A 17,991-nucleotide genomic window follows, 5' to 3' on the forward strand; every position below is an offset into this window, starting at 1 on the left:
TTATTATTATTGTATTTTTATTTTGGCAATAATAATGGGAACAATGTTCATCACTATTTTCAAGGGATAAGCCACATGAGGGCACTGAATGAAATGTAGGAGCCATTATTGTTCATTTATAAATCACAGCAAGTTTGCTAATGAATTTCATCTCTGGGTCTACTGTCTACCCCTTCCTTAGCTCTTACCCATTGTAACAGTCCTTTACTCCTTTCTGCAGGTTATAACCACCGGTACTGGAACCCTACCACCAGCAGTGAGTATTCAAGACTGAAATTTCAATGCCCACTGGACCCTTATTCCCCAAAACACATTCTTCTGGAGAGAAGCTGCCAATTCTCCTGCCCTAAGTGTCTAGCTACAGACTCAGAAGAGCCCCTAACCCACCCAGGGTCTTGCTCTGAGTCAAGACAGAAGACCAAATTCTAATGAATATCTTTAGTCCCCCATTCATTCAGGATGGGACTTTATAATTTTTCCCCTGTTCTTTTTTTTCTCAGCTCCAGTGACTTCTACATTCTCTCCAGAATCTTCCACATCTCAGCCCCCCATCCTCAGCTCTACAGGTAGGAGCCTACTCTCTGGGACCCATAAAACTTCAACTCCACACAGTCTGGTTCCTGTAGACCACCCACCCTCAGAATGTCCTACTCACTCCCTCCCTCACTCTCCAAACTTTGGCCACATCAGACACTGTCTGTTCTCTAGTGTCCTAACCTCTGGACTTTATATCAGCTCTTCCTGGAGATCCACTACACCTGGCACCTCATTGCTTTTCAGATCCCAGGTCAATCTCACCTTCTTTGAAAGACCTTCCTAGACCCTCTTATAGGAAGTAGCACATCTGAATACATACCTGGACCACAGGTTTTCACTATCCACAACCAAGAGTATTTTCTGATGGAATTTACTGCTATTTGCTTTATTCAGTATTTATGTATTTGTCACCTTAGAGCTGAGCACCTAGTCTGCACTCACTTTATACTGATTGACTGGTTGGATGAATGAATGTAGCAATCTTGCGTATGTCCACATTTGTGGATTTTATTTGAACGTCCAGAAAATCATTCAGGATCTTAGTCCTGGACTCGATTCTTGCTCTGTCTCCTCATCTGACCCAGATGTGGGGCTAAGGGCTCTTGAGTCTCCAGGAACCTGAAACAAGGGCTTGATTTATGTCGGGAAACTTGTCTTACTCCAACCCTTAAGATTTATTTTAAAATTTGAGTCTATAGGTAGTTTTCACACTTACGTCATGACCAAGACAGGGCATTCCCGACCTTTAATCCTGCCGTGTGCATCTAGAGTTACGGGATATAAGCCGGTGAGCTGTAATTTGAATTCTGTCTTCTGGAATTCTGGGTTTTATGAGTCGAGACACTGAAAACTTTTCTCAAGCTTTAGACAGAATGTGCATTCTCCAGTCCCTACTGTTCACCCTGATCAACTCAACCATTTCTGTAACAGGCTTAGCTCCTACAAGCTTGGCATGTGCTACAGACCAAGTCATTCCATGACTGATGACGTCATTTTTTCTGTAGATGCATTCAAGATTTCTTCTTCATCTTTGGTATCCAGAAGTTTGATAATGATGTATCGGAACATGGTTTTTCTTTGAGTTTATACTATTGGGGATTTTTGAAGCGTCCTGAATCTGAAAATGTATGTTTTCAAGAAATTGGGGCAAGTTTTAGCTCCGATTGCTTTTTTTCCCCCAGTTATGCCAGTACCATTTATTTAAAAAATTTCCTTTCTCCATTAAATTATACAGGTGCCCTGGTTGAAAATCAATTCACCATAAATGTGAGGCTTTGCTTCTAGACTTTCAATGACATCCCATTGATCTACCTGTCCGTCCTAATGCAGCACCTCACTGTCTTGATTACTGTAGCTTCGTCTACTGCAGGTTTTCTTTTCTTTTTGTCGTTTATTTGGATTCCAGTTAACATACAGTGTAGGAGTACTTTCAGGTGTACAATTTAGTGATTCAAAACTATGTACAACACCCAGAGCTCATCTCAGCAAGTGCCCTCCTTAATCCCCATCACCCATTTAACCCATCTCCCCGCCCACCTCCCCTCTGCCAGCCATCAGTCTGTTCTCTATAGTTAAGAGTCTGTTCCTGCCTGGTCGGTCTCTCTGTCTCTCTGTCTCTCTGTCTCTCTCTCTCTCTGTCTCTCTCTCTTTCCCTTTTGCTCATTTGTGTTGTTTCTTAAATGGTACATATGAGTGAAATCATATGGTATTTGTCTTTCTCTGACTGACTTATTTTGCTTAGCATGATATACTCTGCTAAGTATGATAGCTCCATCCGTGTTTTTGCAAATGGCAAGATTTCATTCTTTTTTTTTCAGTTTTTTAAACATTTTTATTTATTTTTGAGAGAGAGTGTGTGTGAGTGGGGGAAGAGCAGAGAGAGAAGGAGACACAGAATCTGAAGCAGGCTCCAGGCTCTGAGCTGTCAGCATAGAATTCTAATATTCTGTGAATAATATTCACCTATTGTGAATAATGCTGCTATAAGCATGGCTGTACAAACAGAAAGATATCTACTTTTGAGTTAAAAAGGTATTGTAGGGATGCCTGGGTGGCTCAGTCGGTTGGGCAGCCGACTACAGCTCAGGTCATGATCTTGCAGTCTGTGAATTCGAGCCCTGCATCGGGCTCTGTGCTGACAGCTCAGAGCCTGGAGCCTGCTTCGGATATTGTGTCTCCTTCTCTCTGCCCCTTCCCTGTTTGCTCTCTGTCTCTGTCTCTCTCAAAAATAATAAACATTAAAAAAATTTTTTTAATTAAAAAAAAAGGTATTGTAGCTGTGCTGTTCATTTGTGGGACTTGGGCAAAATTTACTTTCTCTGAGCCTCAGTTTCCCAGACTGTAAAATGGAACTGGTAATACTTGACTCTGAGGATTGTGGTCAGGGTAAGCTGAGATGCCAGAAATGAAATGCCCAGTACAAAGGCTGGCCCCCAGTTGGTACTCCTCAGATGAAATCTGTAAAGGGTACTGTCACCCAGTTCAGACCTCTGGCATTCGATTCTTCACACCCTAACCCCAGGATGACCATACAGTGTTTTTGTGTTTGCGTTTGTGTTTGTCTTATGGGACACTTTTGACAAAGAGAGGGAGGGTTCTAATTAATATTTACATGCAAGCCACATGACTGTTCAGGGAAAACTAGGAGATGTGGTCAGTCCATGTAAAATCCACTCTTCAAAGACGGTTTAGTGAAACTGAGACAGGAGTCACTCTCAGGGGGAATAGACAGGCCCACTCAGTGGTTGCAAGTTCTCTCGTGGTGAGGTCAGAAGACAATGGGAGACCTCCACCCCAGGGGGCAACAGAGTGATTTTGCTTCTTTTCCTCCTACCCAAATGTCCACCAACTGTTTTTCTTTAGACACACTGGGCTGAAGAGTTGAGGTTCTTTTTCCAGCTAAAATAATCCGTCCAGGTTGGAGGCCAAGTGTGGCTGGATGCAAGGGTGACACAGATACGGTGGCCACCCTTGGATCTGCCACCTACAGCCATCCCCACCAGAGAATCATAATGGAGCCCCTCTCGCCCTTTCTGGCTGCAGGTGTGAGCCTGTCTCTGGTGCCCTTCACCCTCAACTTCACCATCACCAACCTGCGCTACACAGAGGGCATGGGGCCCCCAGGATCTGAGCTATTCAACTCTGTAGAGAGGATCTTGAATCGTCTGGTGAGAGCCCCTCCAATGCGTGCCCTCCAGTGCCTACTTTTGTCCTTCCCAGCCCCTCAGCCCATCCTCTTACTTCCATGTCTTTCATCCCCAGCTCAAACCCTTGTTCCAGAACAGCAGCATTGGGCCCCTCTACTATGGCTGCAGATTGACCTTGCTCAGGTGAGAACTCCAGAGGTCACATGCAGGCCATGTGCAGGGGGCAGAGGGACCACGAGCTGGACCATCATCCCAGAACAGCTGACCACCAACTGCCGGTCTGTCTCACATTGCATTCCTAACCAGAAAATGCAGAATCCTCTTGGACTGCCCTTCCCAGGTGACAAGGTTGAACTTTTCCGAAAGATCTTTCTTCTGGAACTCATCAAGAAAACAACTGGTCAGTCGTGCTGGCTTTATCACAATGGAGCCATAGTTTTCAACCAAGAATGATTTCCCTCCCAGGGGATATTTGGCAATGTCTGGAGACATTTTTTGTTGTCAAAACTCACGGGTGGGAGTTGCTACTGAAATCTAGTGAGTGAGGCCAGGGATGCTGCTAAATATCCTACAATGCAGAGGATGGTCTCTCAGGGCCACGAATGATCTGACTCGAAATGTGCACAGTGCCAAGGTTGAGAAACCTTGCTCTAGGGGATGCATAATTCTCTCTCCTGCTTATGTCACATTTTTGATAATGATTGGCCTGCCTGTAACACCTAGCCAGCAGTGACCAAATCCTATTTCTGACCTCTCAGAGGTGGACTTGGGATCACTGAGTAGTAAAGTACAGTGGTTATATAGTGGGGTTTTTTTTAAGTTTATTTATTTATTTTGAGAGAGGCAGAGACAGAGACAGCATGAGAAGAAAAGGTGGGGTGGGGGGAGACAGAGAGAGAGAGGAAATCCCAAGTGGGCTCCACACTGTGATCACAGAGCCCAACACGAGGCTCAAACTCCTGAAACCATGAGATCATGACCTGAGCTGAAACCAAGAGTCGGGACGCTTAACCAACTTAGCCACCCACGTGCCCCTATGCAGTTTTATTTAGGGTCTGACAGGCCTACCTCTCCTACGTCAAGGCTGTGTGACCTGAACAAGTTACTTAACATCTCTGTGCCTCTACCTTCTCACCTGTCAGCTGAAGTACCTCAATTTGCTTTCTTGTACAACAAAGTTAGCCCATGATTCTGCTGGAAGATTCTCCTGCCTGGGTTGGCTCAGCTGATGTCAGATGAGGCTCATTCCTGTGTCTGCAGTCAGCTGCTGTCTGGGATACCTTGGTTCTCCTCCACATTGTCTCATCCTCCAGAAGGCTAGCTTGGGCTCATTCACACGCTCAGAGTTCCAAGAGCAGCAAGAAATGGCAAGCCCTCTTGCACACGTGCCTTCCAAGCCATTGCTTGTATCACATCTGTGAACGTGCATTGGCCAGTTCCAGTTCTATGGCCACGCCCAGATTCAAGAGATGGAATCTCTTTGCTTCTTTTTTTTTTTCTTAATGTTTATTTATTTTTGACAGAGACAGAGATAGAGTGTGATCAGGGAAGGGGCAGAGAGAGAGGGAGACACAGAATCTGAAGCAGCAGGCTCCAGGGTCTGAGCTGTCAGCACAGAGCCCAACGCGGGGCTTGAACTCCATGACATCAAACTGCAAGATCATGACCTGAGCTGAAGTCAGACACTTAACTGACTGAGCCACCCAGGCACCCCAAAACAGACTCCACTTCTGACTGAAGGAAAGAATTTGTGTGAGCATAGTGAGGATTAAAATGAAAGGTGCTTAGTTAGCAAAGGAACTAACATATAAAGAACACACAGTAAATTATTCGTGACCTTGCCTAGACCTAGGTACTGAGAATAACTCTAGCATGTGGGAGCCCCCACATGTGCACTTGGCTCACCTTACTCTTTGTGTGAGATCTCCCAATCACTGACCTTTTGTCTGAGGATGGAATGCCCTCAGCTCCAAAGACACCACTGTCCTCCAGCCACAATGCTATGTCTTCCCCTTTCCACTGGCCTTAAGATTTCTCTGGGTCTCAGATACCACACAGCCTCATGCCCCTCTCCACCCAAGGCTGCCTGCTGACCTCACTTTTTCTTTGAAAAGGCTCAATCTCTCTCACTGCAAGGTCCATTCACACCAAGAACTTTGGCCCTATCAATGCCTAATAAAAATGGCTGTCTTCTACTGAGCATTTACTAGTGCTAAGTGCTGTAGGGTCTGTCCTATTACCTCATTTGATGGATGAAAAAAACAATGAGCTACAAACAGGTTGAGAGACTTACTCAGAGTCAGCCAGCAACTGAGCAGCAGAGCTGGGGTTTAAGCAATTTGATATTGCCTTTTCTTACCTTGTCTAAGTCCTCTCCATCATGCATCTGTTGTTAGCATCTGTTTCAAGAATAAAACTCAGTGATTCATCACTTACATACAACACCCAGTGCTCATCCCAACAAGCGCCCTCCTTAATGCCCATCACCCATTTAGCCTATCCCCCACCCACCTCCCTCCAGCAGCCCTCAGTTTGTTCTCTGTATTTAAGAGTCTCTGGAGGTGCCTGGGTGGCTCAGTCGGTTAAGCGGCTGACTTCAGCTCAGGTCGTGATCTCACAGTCCGTGAGTTTAAGCCCCATGTGAGGCTCTGTGCTGATAGCTCAGAGCCTGGAGCCTGCTTCAGATTCTGTCTCCCTCTCTCTCTGCCCCTCCCCTGCTCATGCTCTGTCTTTCTGTGTCTCAAAAATAAATAAAAACATTTTTTAAAAAGTCTCTTATGGTTTGCCTCCCTCCCTGTTTTTATCTTATTTTTGCTCTCTTTCCCCTATGTTCATCTATTTTGTTACTTAACTTCCACATATGAGTGAAATCATATGATATTTGTTTTTCTCTGACTGACTTGTTTCACTTAGAATAATATACTCTAGCTCCGTTTTAAAGCTCAGCACAAGGCATCAGTATTTGGAGATGCTGCATATCCTCTGTGCTCAAGGACCTTGGTTGTCCTAATCATTTCCAACCCTCCCCCAGCACCAAGGCTGTTCCAGGTTGTCCACCAGCCCTTCTGCTTTCTCTGTCCCTCCTTCAGTAGGGCTTTCCCGGCCTCCTACCTGGAGTCCCCACCTCCCCTTTCCTGTGTCTTTCCCTGCCCAGGCCTGAGAAAAAGGGAACAGCCACTGGAGTTGATGCTGTCTGTACTCACCATCCTGACCCCATGGGTCCTAAGCTAGACAGAGAGAAGCTGTACTGGGAGCTGAGCCATCAGACCCATGGTGTCACCCAGCTGGGCTCCTTCACCCTGGACAAGAACAGCCTCTATGTCAATGGTGAGCAACCTTTTTTGTAACCACAAGTTAAAGCTAAGAATCTGCCCCCCACTGCCCGCCCGCAAGGGATGTGGACTCTCCAGTTCATCATAGAACCCACCCTATGTGTTATTCTCCACCTGCGTGATATCCCTTAATGAGTCAAGGACCCCCATAGGCCCTCCAGTTTGCAAATCCTTTTTTTCTCTTTGCAGCCCTGCATTTCAGGGCTGTGATTTATATACTTATCTGGGCCACAAAGTCTTTATCCAGACTGATAAAAGAGGATATCTCTCTGGCTGAAGTCAATGGCTATTCAAAGATCTGGCCATCTCTGTCCCTGTCAGTGTCTATCTCAAAATCCCCTCTGGAGCCTGAAAAGCACAGTTGACAACCCCATTTCTAGAAATGTTAGTGTATTTGTCTTCCCAAATAAATTGCAAGTTCATGAAGACAGGGGACCGGGTCTCTGATTTCTCAGCCTTTTAGAAACAAGGTAAAGTTACCCCTGAATCACAATTGTTGAACTGCATAGACTTGAAGTCTTAGTTGGGGGTAGGGACTTGTGGGCTTTGGGCTATATCATGGACCTCTCTTTCCTGCTTGCATCCCAGTTCTGTCTCCTTTTCTCATTTCAGGTTACACCCACTGGACCTCAGCCCCCACACCCAGTGGTGAGTACCCAAAGCCCTGATGACTACATGCTGTGGACCCCTGGTGGACAGCCACTGATCCCCTGCCCCAGGGCCTGGGGAAGAGAAGTGGCTAGGAGACCTGACGGTCTTACCCAGTTCCTCCTACATTCAGTGGCTCTAGCTGGACAGGAAAGACTCCCTACTCTGAGTCCCCTTCTTACTCCAGACTATTCATCCTTAGCTCCTGTGACCCCTGTGCACTTCCCAGGGACCTCGATGGTGCCAGCCCACTTCTCCAGCTCCACAGGTAGGTTACTTCTCTCTCCAGCTCCTTGTGAGGAGTCTCAAATCTATATCTGGAAGTTATCAAGAAAAAACCCTGGAGCTACCATGGGCTCCCCTGCTCTGCTCTGACCTCCTCAAGAGCAGAGAACGTGTCCTCATCTGTCCAGCTGCATTGGCCTTAGACAATTGACCAGCCCTCTCAGTGCCTCAGCGCCCTCATCAGCCAAGTAAGAATAATCATGCCTCATAAGGTCGTTGTGAAGGTTGAATGAAAATGTATGGAAGCACACAGCACAGGGACTACCAGGGAATTTAATACGATGGACATCACTGGGCACGTGACCTGTGCCAGGCAGAGGGGAGAAGATGCTGAGTCAGGTGTGGTCCCTCCCCTCACCAAGTTGACAGTGTACTAAGACTGGAATTGAATGTGCAGTTACAATTGATAATAATTGTAAAAGATAACCATGGGGGCCCCTGGGTGACAGTGAAGCATCCAACTCTTTTTTTTTTTTTTAAGTTTGTTTATTTTGAGAGAGAGAGAGAGTGTGTGAATAAGCATGAGCTGGGGAGGGGCAGAGAGAGAGAATCCCAAGCAGTCTCTACGGTGTCAGCACAGAGCTCTTGGGCCACCTGGGTGGCTTAGTCAGTTGAGTGTCCAACTCTTGGTTTCAGCTCAGGTCATGATTTCACAATTCAGGAGTTCAAGCCCCACGTTGGGCTCTGTGCCGACAGTGCCGAGCCTGCTTGGGATACTCTCTCTCCGTCTCTCTCTGCCCCTCCCCTGCTCGCGCTCACTCTCTCTCTGTCTCAAAATAAATAAATAAACATGAAAAAAAAATTAAGATAACCACGTTATTCAGCACATAAACATGCCACACTCTGTACTTCTGCTTTTTAGTTTTATTTTTCATTTTTTTCATAGGAAAAATATTTTCATTTATTTATTTATTTTTAATTATTTATTTATTTTAATATAATTTATCGACAAGTTGGTTTCCATACGACACCCAGTACTCATCCCCACAGGTGCCCTCCTCAATGCCCATCACCCGCTTTCCCCTGTCCCCCACCCCCCATCAACCCTCAGTTTGTTCTCGGTATCCAAGTGTCTCTTACAGTTTGCCTCCCTCCCTCTCTGTAGCTATGTTTTTTCCCCCTTCCCCTCCCCCATAGTCTTCTGTTAAGTTTCTCAAGATCCACATGTGAGTGAAAACATATGGTATCTGTCTTTCTCTGACTGACTTATTTCACTTAGCATAATACCTTCCAGTTCCATATTCACGGAAAATTGCAAAATATAGTACAGAGTTCCCTGTATGCTTCACTCAATTTCTCCTCAGTGGTTACACCTTCTGTAACTACAGTATAATATCAAAACCAAGAAATTAATTATGAAAATCCATAGACCTCAGGTTTTACTAGTTTTACATGGATTTCTGTGTGTGTGTGTGTGTGTGTGTGTGTGTGGTTTTATGCCATTCTATTACATAGGCAGATTTTCATAAGCACTGCTACGATCAAGGCTCAGAACAGTTCTATCACTGCAAAGGTGTTTTACAGGCATACCCACCCAGCGTCACTCTGGCAACCACTAATCTGTTTCTCATCTCTTTAATGTTATTATTTTGGGAATGTATTAATAGCATCATACAGCATGCAATCATTGGGGATTGGCTTTTTTTTTTAATCTTTTAAAATTTTGTTTATTTTTGAGAGAGAAAGAGACAGAGCATGAGCGGGGAAGGGGCAGAGAGAGAGAGGGAAACACAGAATCCAAAGCAGGCTCCAGGCTTTCAGCCGTCACCACAGAGCCCAACACAGGGCTCGAACCCACAAACTATGAGATCATGACCTGAGCTGAATGAGGCACCCAGGTGCCCCTCAATGACATTGAGTTTTAATGACAACAGAACAGGGGTGCCTGGGTGCCTCAGTCAGTTAAGCGCCCAACTTCAGCTCAGGTCATGATCTCACGGTTGGTGGGTTCAAGGCCCGCATCGGGCTCTGTGCTGACAGTTCATAGCCTCGAGCCTGCTTCAGATTCTGTGTCTCCCTCTCTCTCTGCCCCTCCCCTGCTCATTCTCTCTCTCTCTCTCTCTCTCTGAAAAATAAATAAACATTAAAAAAATTGTTTTTATTTTTTATTTTTTTTCACTGCAATTTTATTTTTTTTATTTTTTTTCACTGCAATCAATTTTATTTTTTTTATTTTTTTTCAATATATGAGATTTATTGTCAAATTGGTTTCCATACAGCACCCAGTGCTCATCCCAAAAGGTGCCCTCCTCAATACCCATCACCCACCCTCCCCTCCCTCCCACCCCCCATCAACCCTCAGTTTGTTCTCAGTTTTTAAGAGTCTCTTATGCTTTGGCTCTCTCCCACTCTAACCTCTTTTTTTTTTTCCTTCCCCTCCCCCATGGGTTTCTGTTAAGTTTCTCAGGATCCACATAAGAGTGAAAACATATGGTATCTGTCTTTCTCTGTATGGCTTATTTCACTTAGCATCACACTCTCCAGTTCCATCCACGTTGCTACAAAGGGCCATATTTCGTTCTTTCTCATTGCCATGTAGTACTCCATTGTGTATATAAACCACAATTTCTTTATCCATTCATCAGTTGATGGACATTTAGGCTCTTTCCATAATTTGGCTATTGTTGAGAGTGCTGCTATGAACATTGGGGTCCAAGTGCCCCTATGCATCAGTACTCCTGTATCCCTTGGGTAAATTCCTAGCAGTGCTATTGCTGGGTCATAGGGTAGGTCTATTTTTAATTTTCTGAGGAACCTCCACACTGTTTTGCAGAGTGGCTGCACCAGTCTGCATTCCCACCAACAGTGCAAGAGGGTTCCCGTTTCTCCACATCCTCTCCAGCATCTATAGTCTCCTGATTTGTTCATTTTGGCCACTCTGACTGGAATGAGGTGATATCTGAGTGTGGTGTTGATTTGTATTTCCCTGATGAGGAGCGACGTTGAGCATCTTTTCATGTGCCTGTTGGCCATCTGGATGCCTTCTTTAGGCATGTCTGGATGTCTATTCATGTTTTCTGCCCATTTCTTCACTGGGTTATTTGTTTTTCGGGTGTGGAGTTTGGTGAGCTCTTTATAGATTTTGGATACTAGCCCTTTGTCTGATATGTCATTTGCAAATATCTTTTCCCATTCCGTTGGTTGCCTTTTAGTTTCATTGGTTGTTTCCTTTGCTGTGCAGAAGCTTTTTATCTTCATAAGGTCCCAGTAATTCATTTAAAAAAATTGTTTTTAAAGACAACTGAAAGAAGCTGGTTTTGCCTGCTTGCTTTAAATATACTTTTGAATGAGGATATACTTGAGAGGACTTATTTATAAAATAAGTCTTATTAAATGAGTTAATTGGGGGAAAAATTGTTAGCTGACAAATTGTTCCTCAGGCAAATTTTCAAACGTGGCATTGAAGGCTGAACCTGCCTGGGAGGGTCTTCAAAGGTGCCCTGGTAGGAGAAAGAAGCTGGCTGGAGCCAAGACAGTCTTAGGGTCCTTAGTTCTTGGTTCATCACCTGGTCTCAGGTTCGTTCAACCCAGCCTAGGGGTTTTGAGGGATTTGGGCGTTGAGCAAAGAAAAAGATATGACCAGTAGATGGCAGTAGCGCACACAAACGTGGGTGGGCAGCACGGGTTTGCCTGCCTGGGAGGAACCTCCCAGCAGACATCTTTAAGAGGTTAGGGCATGAGGATCCCTCCTCAAAAGGGGAGCAGGGCAAGGGAACTCCCAAGGGAGGAGAGTGGTCAGAGAAGGCGTTCTCAGTCTACCTCACGTCACTCAGCAGCCTGGTGGGGAGTCTCTGGGTTAGATAGCTCTGATGGGCAGCTAGTGGCTAGGCCCTTTGTAGCCACAGGGTTGGTCTTTTTACAGCTCTAAGTTGTTGGGTGCAGTTTCATGGGGGTGCGCGAAGCAGGCAGGCTCAAAGTGGCTGAAATCTGCCTGTTTGGGCTATGTTTAAAACAATTGGATATGAAAAATCTGAGTTTGGTCCTAGCAAGCTTTTGCGTTCATGGGTTCCCAGACTGCTGTGAAGAAGTAAATACCCTAGGAGCTAATGGGGGAAGGGAAGAGGGAAAAAAAAGTAGTTACAGAGAGGGAGGGAGGCAAACCATAAGAGACTCTTAAATACAGAGAACAAACTGAGGGTTGAGGAGGGGTGGGGGAGAGGGGAAAGTGGGTGATGGGCATCAAGGAGGGCACTTGTTGGGATGAGCACTGGGTGTTGTATGGAAGCCAATTTGACAATAAATTATATTTTTAAAAAAAGGTCTATAGGGCAGCAAATAAGTGACCGTGGTCAATAAAAGGGGAAAGAACAAATACCCTAGTTGCTGACAGGCAGGCACCAGCTCTGGCTCATTAGGAAACGCCCAGACACCACCATCTTCAGTTTCCATAGGTGGCCAAAGCCGGGACCACATGAAATAGAACATACCACTGCCTCCGCTCCCTACCCCCACCCCATCCCCAGCCTCAGATGAACAGAGAACGATACCCAAAAACATCCCAGGTGAGGGTAGTCTCTCCCTGGCATCTCCAAGATGATAGAATCCTCTGAGCAGGCTAGGGTCGTGTGTCCCAGTGGCCCATTGCCTTACAGCTGGCCCAGACCCGACTCAGTGCATAGCCTCTTCTCCTCCTTCCCCACTGCAGCTGCTGGTCCTGCCCCAGTGCCCTTCACCCTGAACTTTACCATCATCAACCTGCACTACACGAAGGACATGCAGCCGAGCTCGGCAAAGTTTAACTCCACAGAGTCAGCTCTACAACACCTGGTGAGAACCCCCTGAAACCCATCCCTCTCTTGCAACGTCCTCCCCACCCTCTTTGAGTCTCCTTCCTATACTTCTGGAGGATACGGACGGCTGGAGGGGAAGACAGTTTCTAGGTTCAAAACTTGGATCTGCCATGAAGAAGTGATGTGCCTTCGGAGTAGTGATCTTGCCTTCTGGTACCATTTCCTCCTCTGTAAAACTAAGATCATAAAAGCATTGATCCCAAAGGGTTCTTCTGAGAATTAAGTGTTGTATCGAGATGACTGGGGAGCTGCTGTTTTATTTTTGAATATGGTGTTTTAAAATGACAGTTGCTTTTACGTCTATTTTTCATTCACCCTCTTCCTCCTTCCCAGCTCAAGCCCTTGTTTGCCAACAGCAGCATTGGTCCGCTCTACATTGGCTGCAGGGTGACCACACTAAGGTGAGACCTCTTCTTTTTTTTTTTAATTTTTAAAAACATTGTTTTAATGTTTATTTATTTTTGAGAGGGACAGGGACAGAATGCGAGTGGGTTAGGGGCAGAGAGAGGGAGACACAATATCTGAAGCAGGCTCCAGGCTCCGATCTGTCAGCACAGAGTCCCATATGGGGCTCAAACCCATGAACTGTGAGATCATGACCTGAGCCGAAGTCGGACTGAGCCACCCAGGCGCCCCTGAGACCACTTCTTTGTCTTGCCTTAGGAGGCATAGTAAGGGATGGGCTGGTTGGACTGGCCAGGGCCTGGCCTGGGGAGGGAAGTAGGTGCCGAGGGCATAAAATTTAAGGAGGCGCTCCCCCTCAGGTGCTCACCCTGTGTCTGCACAGCCCCTGAGAGCAAGCACTCCCTTAAATGTTGCGTGTCTCACACAGTTCCCAGCTCTGGTGCCAGCTCTCTCTAGGTCATCTTAAATCCAATCCAATCATCAAACTTGCAAGATCCGAACAGGTCACACTCAGACAAGAAATGGCATGCCAGCACGGCAAGCATCAGACCTTTCTTTTTTGTAAGGACTTTCTTGGAAGTCCAAGGACTATTCTTTTGGAATCCAGATGACGGTTAATGTGCAAAGAAACGTAACTTCAGTGGATAGGAGATGGGGCCACTCTGGCTTACATGTTCCATGTCCCAAAAGGTAACCAGTATCTCTTGTAACAGTCCTGACACGTTAAGAGGTTTACCACGCCTCAGGAAGCCCAAAGCGATAGCTTCCCGTCAGGTATTGTTGTGCATTTTCGGCCATCCCAGAAAGGATGCAGGCCGTCAACAAGGGGTCATTTTCACCATAAGCAGCATCACCGGGAAACACGAGTGACATTGCACCTTTATCAAGTTTCTAGGAGACCAGAGCTAGAAGCAGCTTGGCTCCAGGTCACTTCCATCCTGTTGAGGTGCAAGGGACACTCTGTCCCTCCCCAGTAATCTGGCAGTGCTACCTGCCCTTCAGGGTTAATTTTTCCTGCTTCCTTTGCCGGGGAGCTGGGAATACAAGAGGCAGGTGGACGGTGGGTAGGGGGTCTTTGCTAGGCAGCATCTCATGCTCAGATGCTCAGGTCCAAAAGTTGGGTTGGATCAACTGCTCAGAGCAGAATCCAGTGCTCAGAGCTGCTATCCAGTGCTAGGGACTGTAAATGCTTGGTTCTGTGAATATTTGTTGAACAATTAAACAGTTAATTAAAGAGTAACTGGCACCAAAGCTATATATTAGTATCATTTCCAAACCCTATGACATTCTGAAATGATATTTTTAAATGTTTTTATTTATTTTTGAGAGAGAGAGAGACAGAGAGAGAGAGAGAGAGAGAGAGCGAGCCCAAGTGGAGGGGCAGACAGAGAGGGAGACCCAGAATTTGAAGCAGGCTCCAGGCTCCAAGCTGTGAGCACAGAGCCCGATGCGGGACTTGAACTCATGAACCATGAGATCATGATCTGAGTGGAAGTTGAGTGCTTAACCAACTGAGCCGCCCAGGTACCCCCCAAACACCATGACATTCTAACAAAAGGGTTAGAGCATCATCCACACTGCAAAGATGGGAGAACCGAGTTAGACCCACTTATGTGGACTATTCAACAAGTGACGGAGCCAAGGTTTGAACCGATGGTCATCTGACTCTAAAACACCCACTCTGGCCCTTTGTTGTGTAAAGATGCCCCTCCTCTTATGAGCAGCTCCTGTCTGGACGACAGCAAACAGGGAAGCAAGCATTCACATACAAGCGGGCTGACAGAATGATGTCCTGCCCGGGATGCCGCCCTGTCCCATAGCCATGCCCAGGTCCTTCTCTCCCCAGGCCTGAAAGGGGTGGAGCAGCCACTGGAGTTGACGCTGTCTGCACCTACCGACCTGGCCCTTCGGGTCTCCAGCTGGACAGGGAGCGCCTCTACTGGGAACTGAGCCGCCAGACCCATGGTGTCACCCAGCTCGGTTCCTACATCCTGGACAGGGACCGTCTCTATGTCAACGGTGAGCATCTGGTAGTGACAGGGGTCTCCTCCTGTACCCAGATGGATTATTCTGTTGGTGCCCTGAGCTCTGGACAGAGGATACATCCCTGTCTGCCTCTAGACGCTTCTGTCCTCATTCTTCTTTTCCTTGTGAGATCCTCCTTCCCCACCAAGGGCTACATCATACACAGGGAGGTGGAGAGTCAGAGAAAGGTTATAGGAGGCACTACCCACTGTCTGGAAGGGACAAGACCTCCTGATGGAATCTGTCCTTCCAGCAGTGGCCCAGCCCCTTCATCCTTTGCTTAAACTTTTCAAACATCCCACCTCTCTCTTATCCACTCTCTGCAGGTTACACCAGATCACCACTGACCCCCATCCCCAGTGGTAAGTGCTCAAACCCTACATGGCTCTATGCCCCCACACCTTGTGGGAACAGCGGCTCCCTCTACCCCAGCCCAGGGCCTCATGGAGGAAGGAAGCCTTGAGGGGCCTGGTCACCCCCATACCCCTACCTCTACCTTCTGCGACTCGGGCTGGGTATCAAGGGCCCCTGTCTTCGGCATCTCCAAGGTTATAAGGCTGCATCTTTCTTATTTATGCTGTTTGCTTCTCAGTTCCTGTGATTTCCACACCCTCAGGAACCTCAGTAGCTCCAATCTCCTTCTCCAGCTCTACAGGTAAGAGCCTTCTCTCCATGTCTCCTTCCTTCCCACCCACGTGCTTCTGTGCTTAGCAATGAGAAGGGCAAAAGGTATGTGCAGGCAGGTCACAACAAGGGGACAGTGTGGGGAGGATGATTTTTGGGGACCATGCCTTTGTAACAGACCAGTCCAACTCCATCCCTAGGTTTGGAGAGCTCTGTAACTCTGGGTTTTCAATCCCAAGCTAAAGCAGTGACGCCTTTTAACCCACTCTGCTTTCTGTGAAGGTGTTGTATCAGCTAGGTTTTACTGCATAACAAATGACCCTCAAATTTACTGGATTAAAACAATCACATACTGCTCTGCTCTCTAGTATATAGGTCAGCTGGACAGTTCCTTGGGTCTGAACCAGGCTCCCTTATGTGTCTGTAGTCACCTGCCCGTAAGCTAGGTGACTCTGCTTCTGGAAGATAACTGACAGATGGCTGGGGTGCCTCAGTTCCCTTCATGTGGCCTCTCATCATCCCATAGACTAGCTGTGGCTTCCTCATATGGTGATCACAGACTTCCTAGAAGCAAGAGAGGCCATCCCATTGGCCAAAGCAAGTCACGGCCAAAAGTCAAGAAATAGGCTCTTGGCAGAAGGGGCTGCCACACCACACTGCAAGGGTGTAGAATCTGTGGTCACTTTTACAATCTACCTCAGGTGACCTGCCAGGGACCAACCTGTGACCGTGTTGGCCTTAGGGGACCCATGGGGGGTCGGTTAGTGAGATTAGATGCAGTGGTACATTCTGGAACAACTCTCAAAGCTTTACCTCCTGCTAGAGTAGAATGGAAATAGTCATGGGCAAATCCAGGACTAATTCCCAAAGGGCAGAGACGAAAGCAGAGAAAGCAGATGTAAGTAGCAACAGCAACAATGTCTACAAAGCAGTGACAGCACCATTCACAGCTCGTTTGTCACATCATGCAGACTCTGCTTTACGTGTATGATCTTCGACCCCAGCGGATGGACGCTGCTCTTTCTCTGTTTGAGAGAGGCATAGACTGGTTCTTGCGGGGCTGAGTGTTTTTCTGAGGTCACACAACCAGCAGATGGGCAGGACTCATGTTTAAGTCATTCAAGCTCTAGAATTTGGGCTTCTGTCCTAAAATAGCTGTGTGGCTTTGGGGAAGTGACTTAACTTCTCTGAAACTTGTTTTCATCCTCTGTCAACTGGGACTAAGTAAAAGGATTCACTTCCAGGGTTTGTTTGAGGACTACACGAGATACTGGATGGAAAGTTCTGAGCATAGAGGAAGCTCTTACCAAACATCAGCTCTCATGATTGCTGTTATTTTTGTTGTGATTATTAACATCATTACTATTAGTAGAATAACAAAATAAAGTCTCCCATTTGGGGAGGAGATGTTCTGAGCTCTTGAACTAGATGTGAATATACTGGGCACCAGGGATGTGGATCCAGACTCTACCCCACCATCCCTAAACCCAGCTTAGACAGTGGCTCAGGGCATGACTTTTCTCCCAACCTCACTGCAGTCTCCGGCCCTGACCTGGTTCCATTCACCCTCAACTTCACCATCACCAACCTGCGCTACACAGAGAGCATGCAGTTTATGGGTTCAGCCAAGTTCAACGAAATAGAGAAGGTCTTGCAGAGCCTGGTGAGAGCCCCGCCCACCTCATTCCTGTGCCACTTGCTGATGCCCGCCTACCCACTGACCCCAGCCCCACCTACCTCTCCCATGTCCCGCCTACCTCCCTCGTGCCCCACCCACCTCTCCCTGTCCCCCAATGGCTGCCGTCCCCACCCAGCTTGCCCCAACCCTGCCCTCGTCAAGCTCAGACCTTCCGCTCACCTCCCTCTCCTTCAACAGCTCAGACCCTTATTCAAGAACACCAGTGTCGGCCCCCTCTACTCTGGCTGCAGACTGACCTCGCTCAGGTGGGACCCCCAGAGAAGATGGCCCAGTGAGGCACAGTGGAGATTCTTACCACGGTCCTCCAGGGCTCACTCCTCACTTTGCCTCAGCCCTTTCCAGCTCCCAACCTGGGGTAACCACTGTCCCTTGGGCTGCTGGCCCCCAGGCCCTGCTCCAGACCTTTCCATCCTCCTGAGTCTCAAATCTCCCATGCAATATTTAATGGGAACAAAATGACAAATCATAGCAGCTGGAAAGTTGCTGGAACCGAATTCCTT

The 17,991-nt window shown here is 47.1% G+C and overlaps 1 protein-coding gene across 1 annotated transcript in view; it reads left to right on the top strand.

The window, feature by feature from the left end:
• Positions 1 to 17,991, top strand: part of LOC106979012 (mucin-16) — a 71,008-nt gene that overhangs the window by 25,628 nt on the left and 27,389 nt on the right. The window contains exons 13-26 of the mRNA XM_053219929.1: positions 221 to 256; positions 501 to 566; positions 3,580 to 3,704; positions 3,799 to 3,866; positions 6,838 to 7,010; positions 7,628 to 7,663; positions 7,866 to 7,931; positions 12,594 to 12,715; positions 13,072 to 13,139; positions 14,990 to 15,162; positions 15,495 to 15,530; positions 15,761 to 15,823; positions 17,331 to 17,455; positions 17,669 to 17,736. Of these exons, the coding sequence (XP_053075904.1) occupies positions 221 to 256; positions 501 to 566; positions 3,580 to 3,704; positions 3,799 to 3,866; positions 6,838 to 7,010; positions 7,628 to 7,663; positions 7,866 to 7,931; positions 12,594 to 12,715; positions 13,072 to 13,139; positions 14,990 to 15,162; positions 15,495 to 15,530; positions 15,761 to 15,823; positions 17,331 to 17,455; positions 17,669 to 17,736 (1,225 nt within the window). The remainder of the gene's footprint in view (positions 1 to 220; positions 257 to 500; positions 567 to 3,579; positions 3,705 to 3,798; positions 3,867 to 6,837; positions 7,011 to 7,627; positions 7,664 to 7,865; positions 7,932 to 12,593; positions 12,716 to 13,071; positions 13,140 to 14,989; positions 15,163 to 15,494; positions 15,531 to 15,760; positions 15,824 to 17,330; positions 17,456 to 17,668; positions 17,737 to 17,991) is intronic.

The sequence above is a fragment of the Acinonyx jubatus genome, chromosome A2 (genome assembly GCF_027475565.1).
Source record: "Acinonyx jubatus isolate Ajub_Pintada_27869175 chromosome A2, VMU_Ajub_asm_v1.0, whole genome shotgun sequence".
Taxonomy (NCBI): Eukaryota; Metazoa; Chordata; class Mammalia; order Carnivora; family Felidae; genus Acinonyx; species Acinonyx jubatus.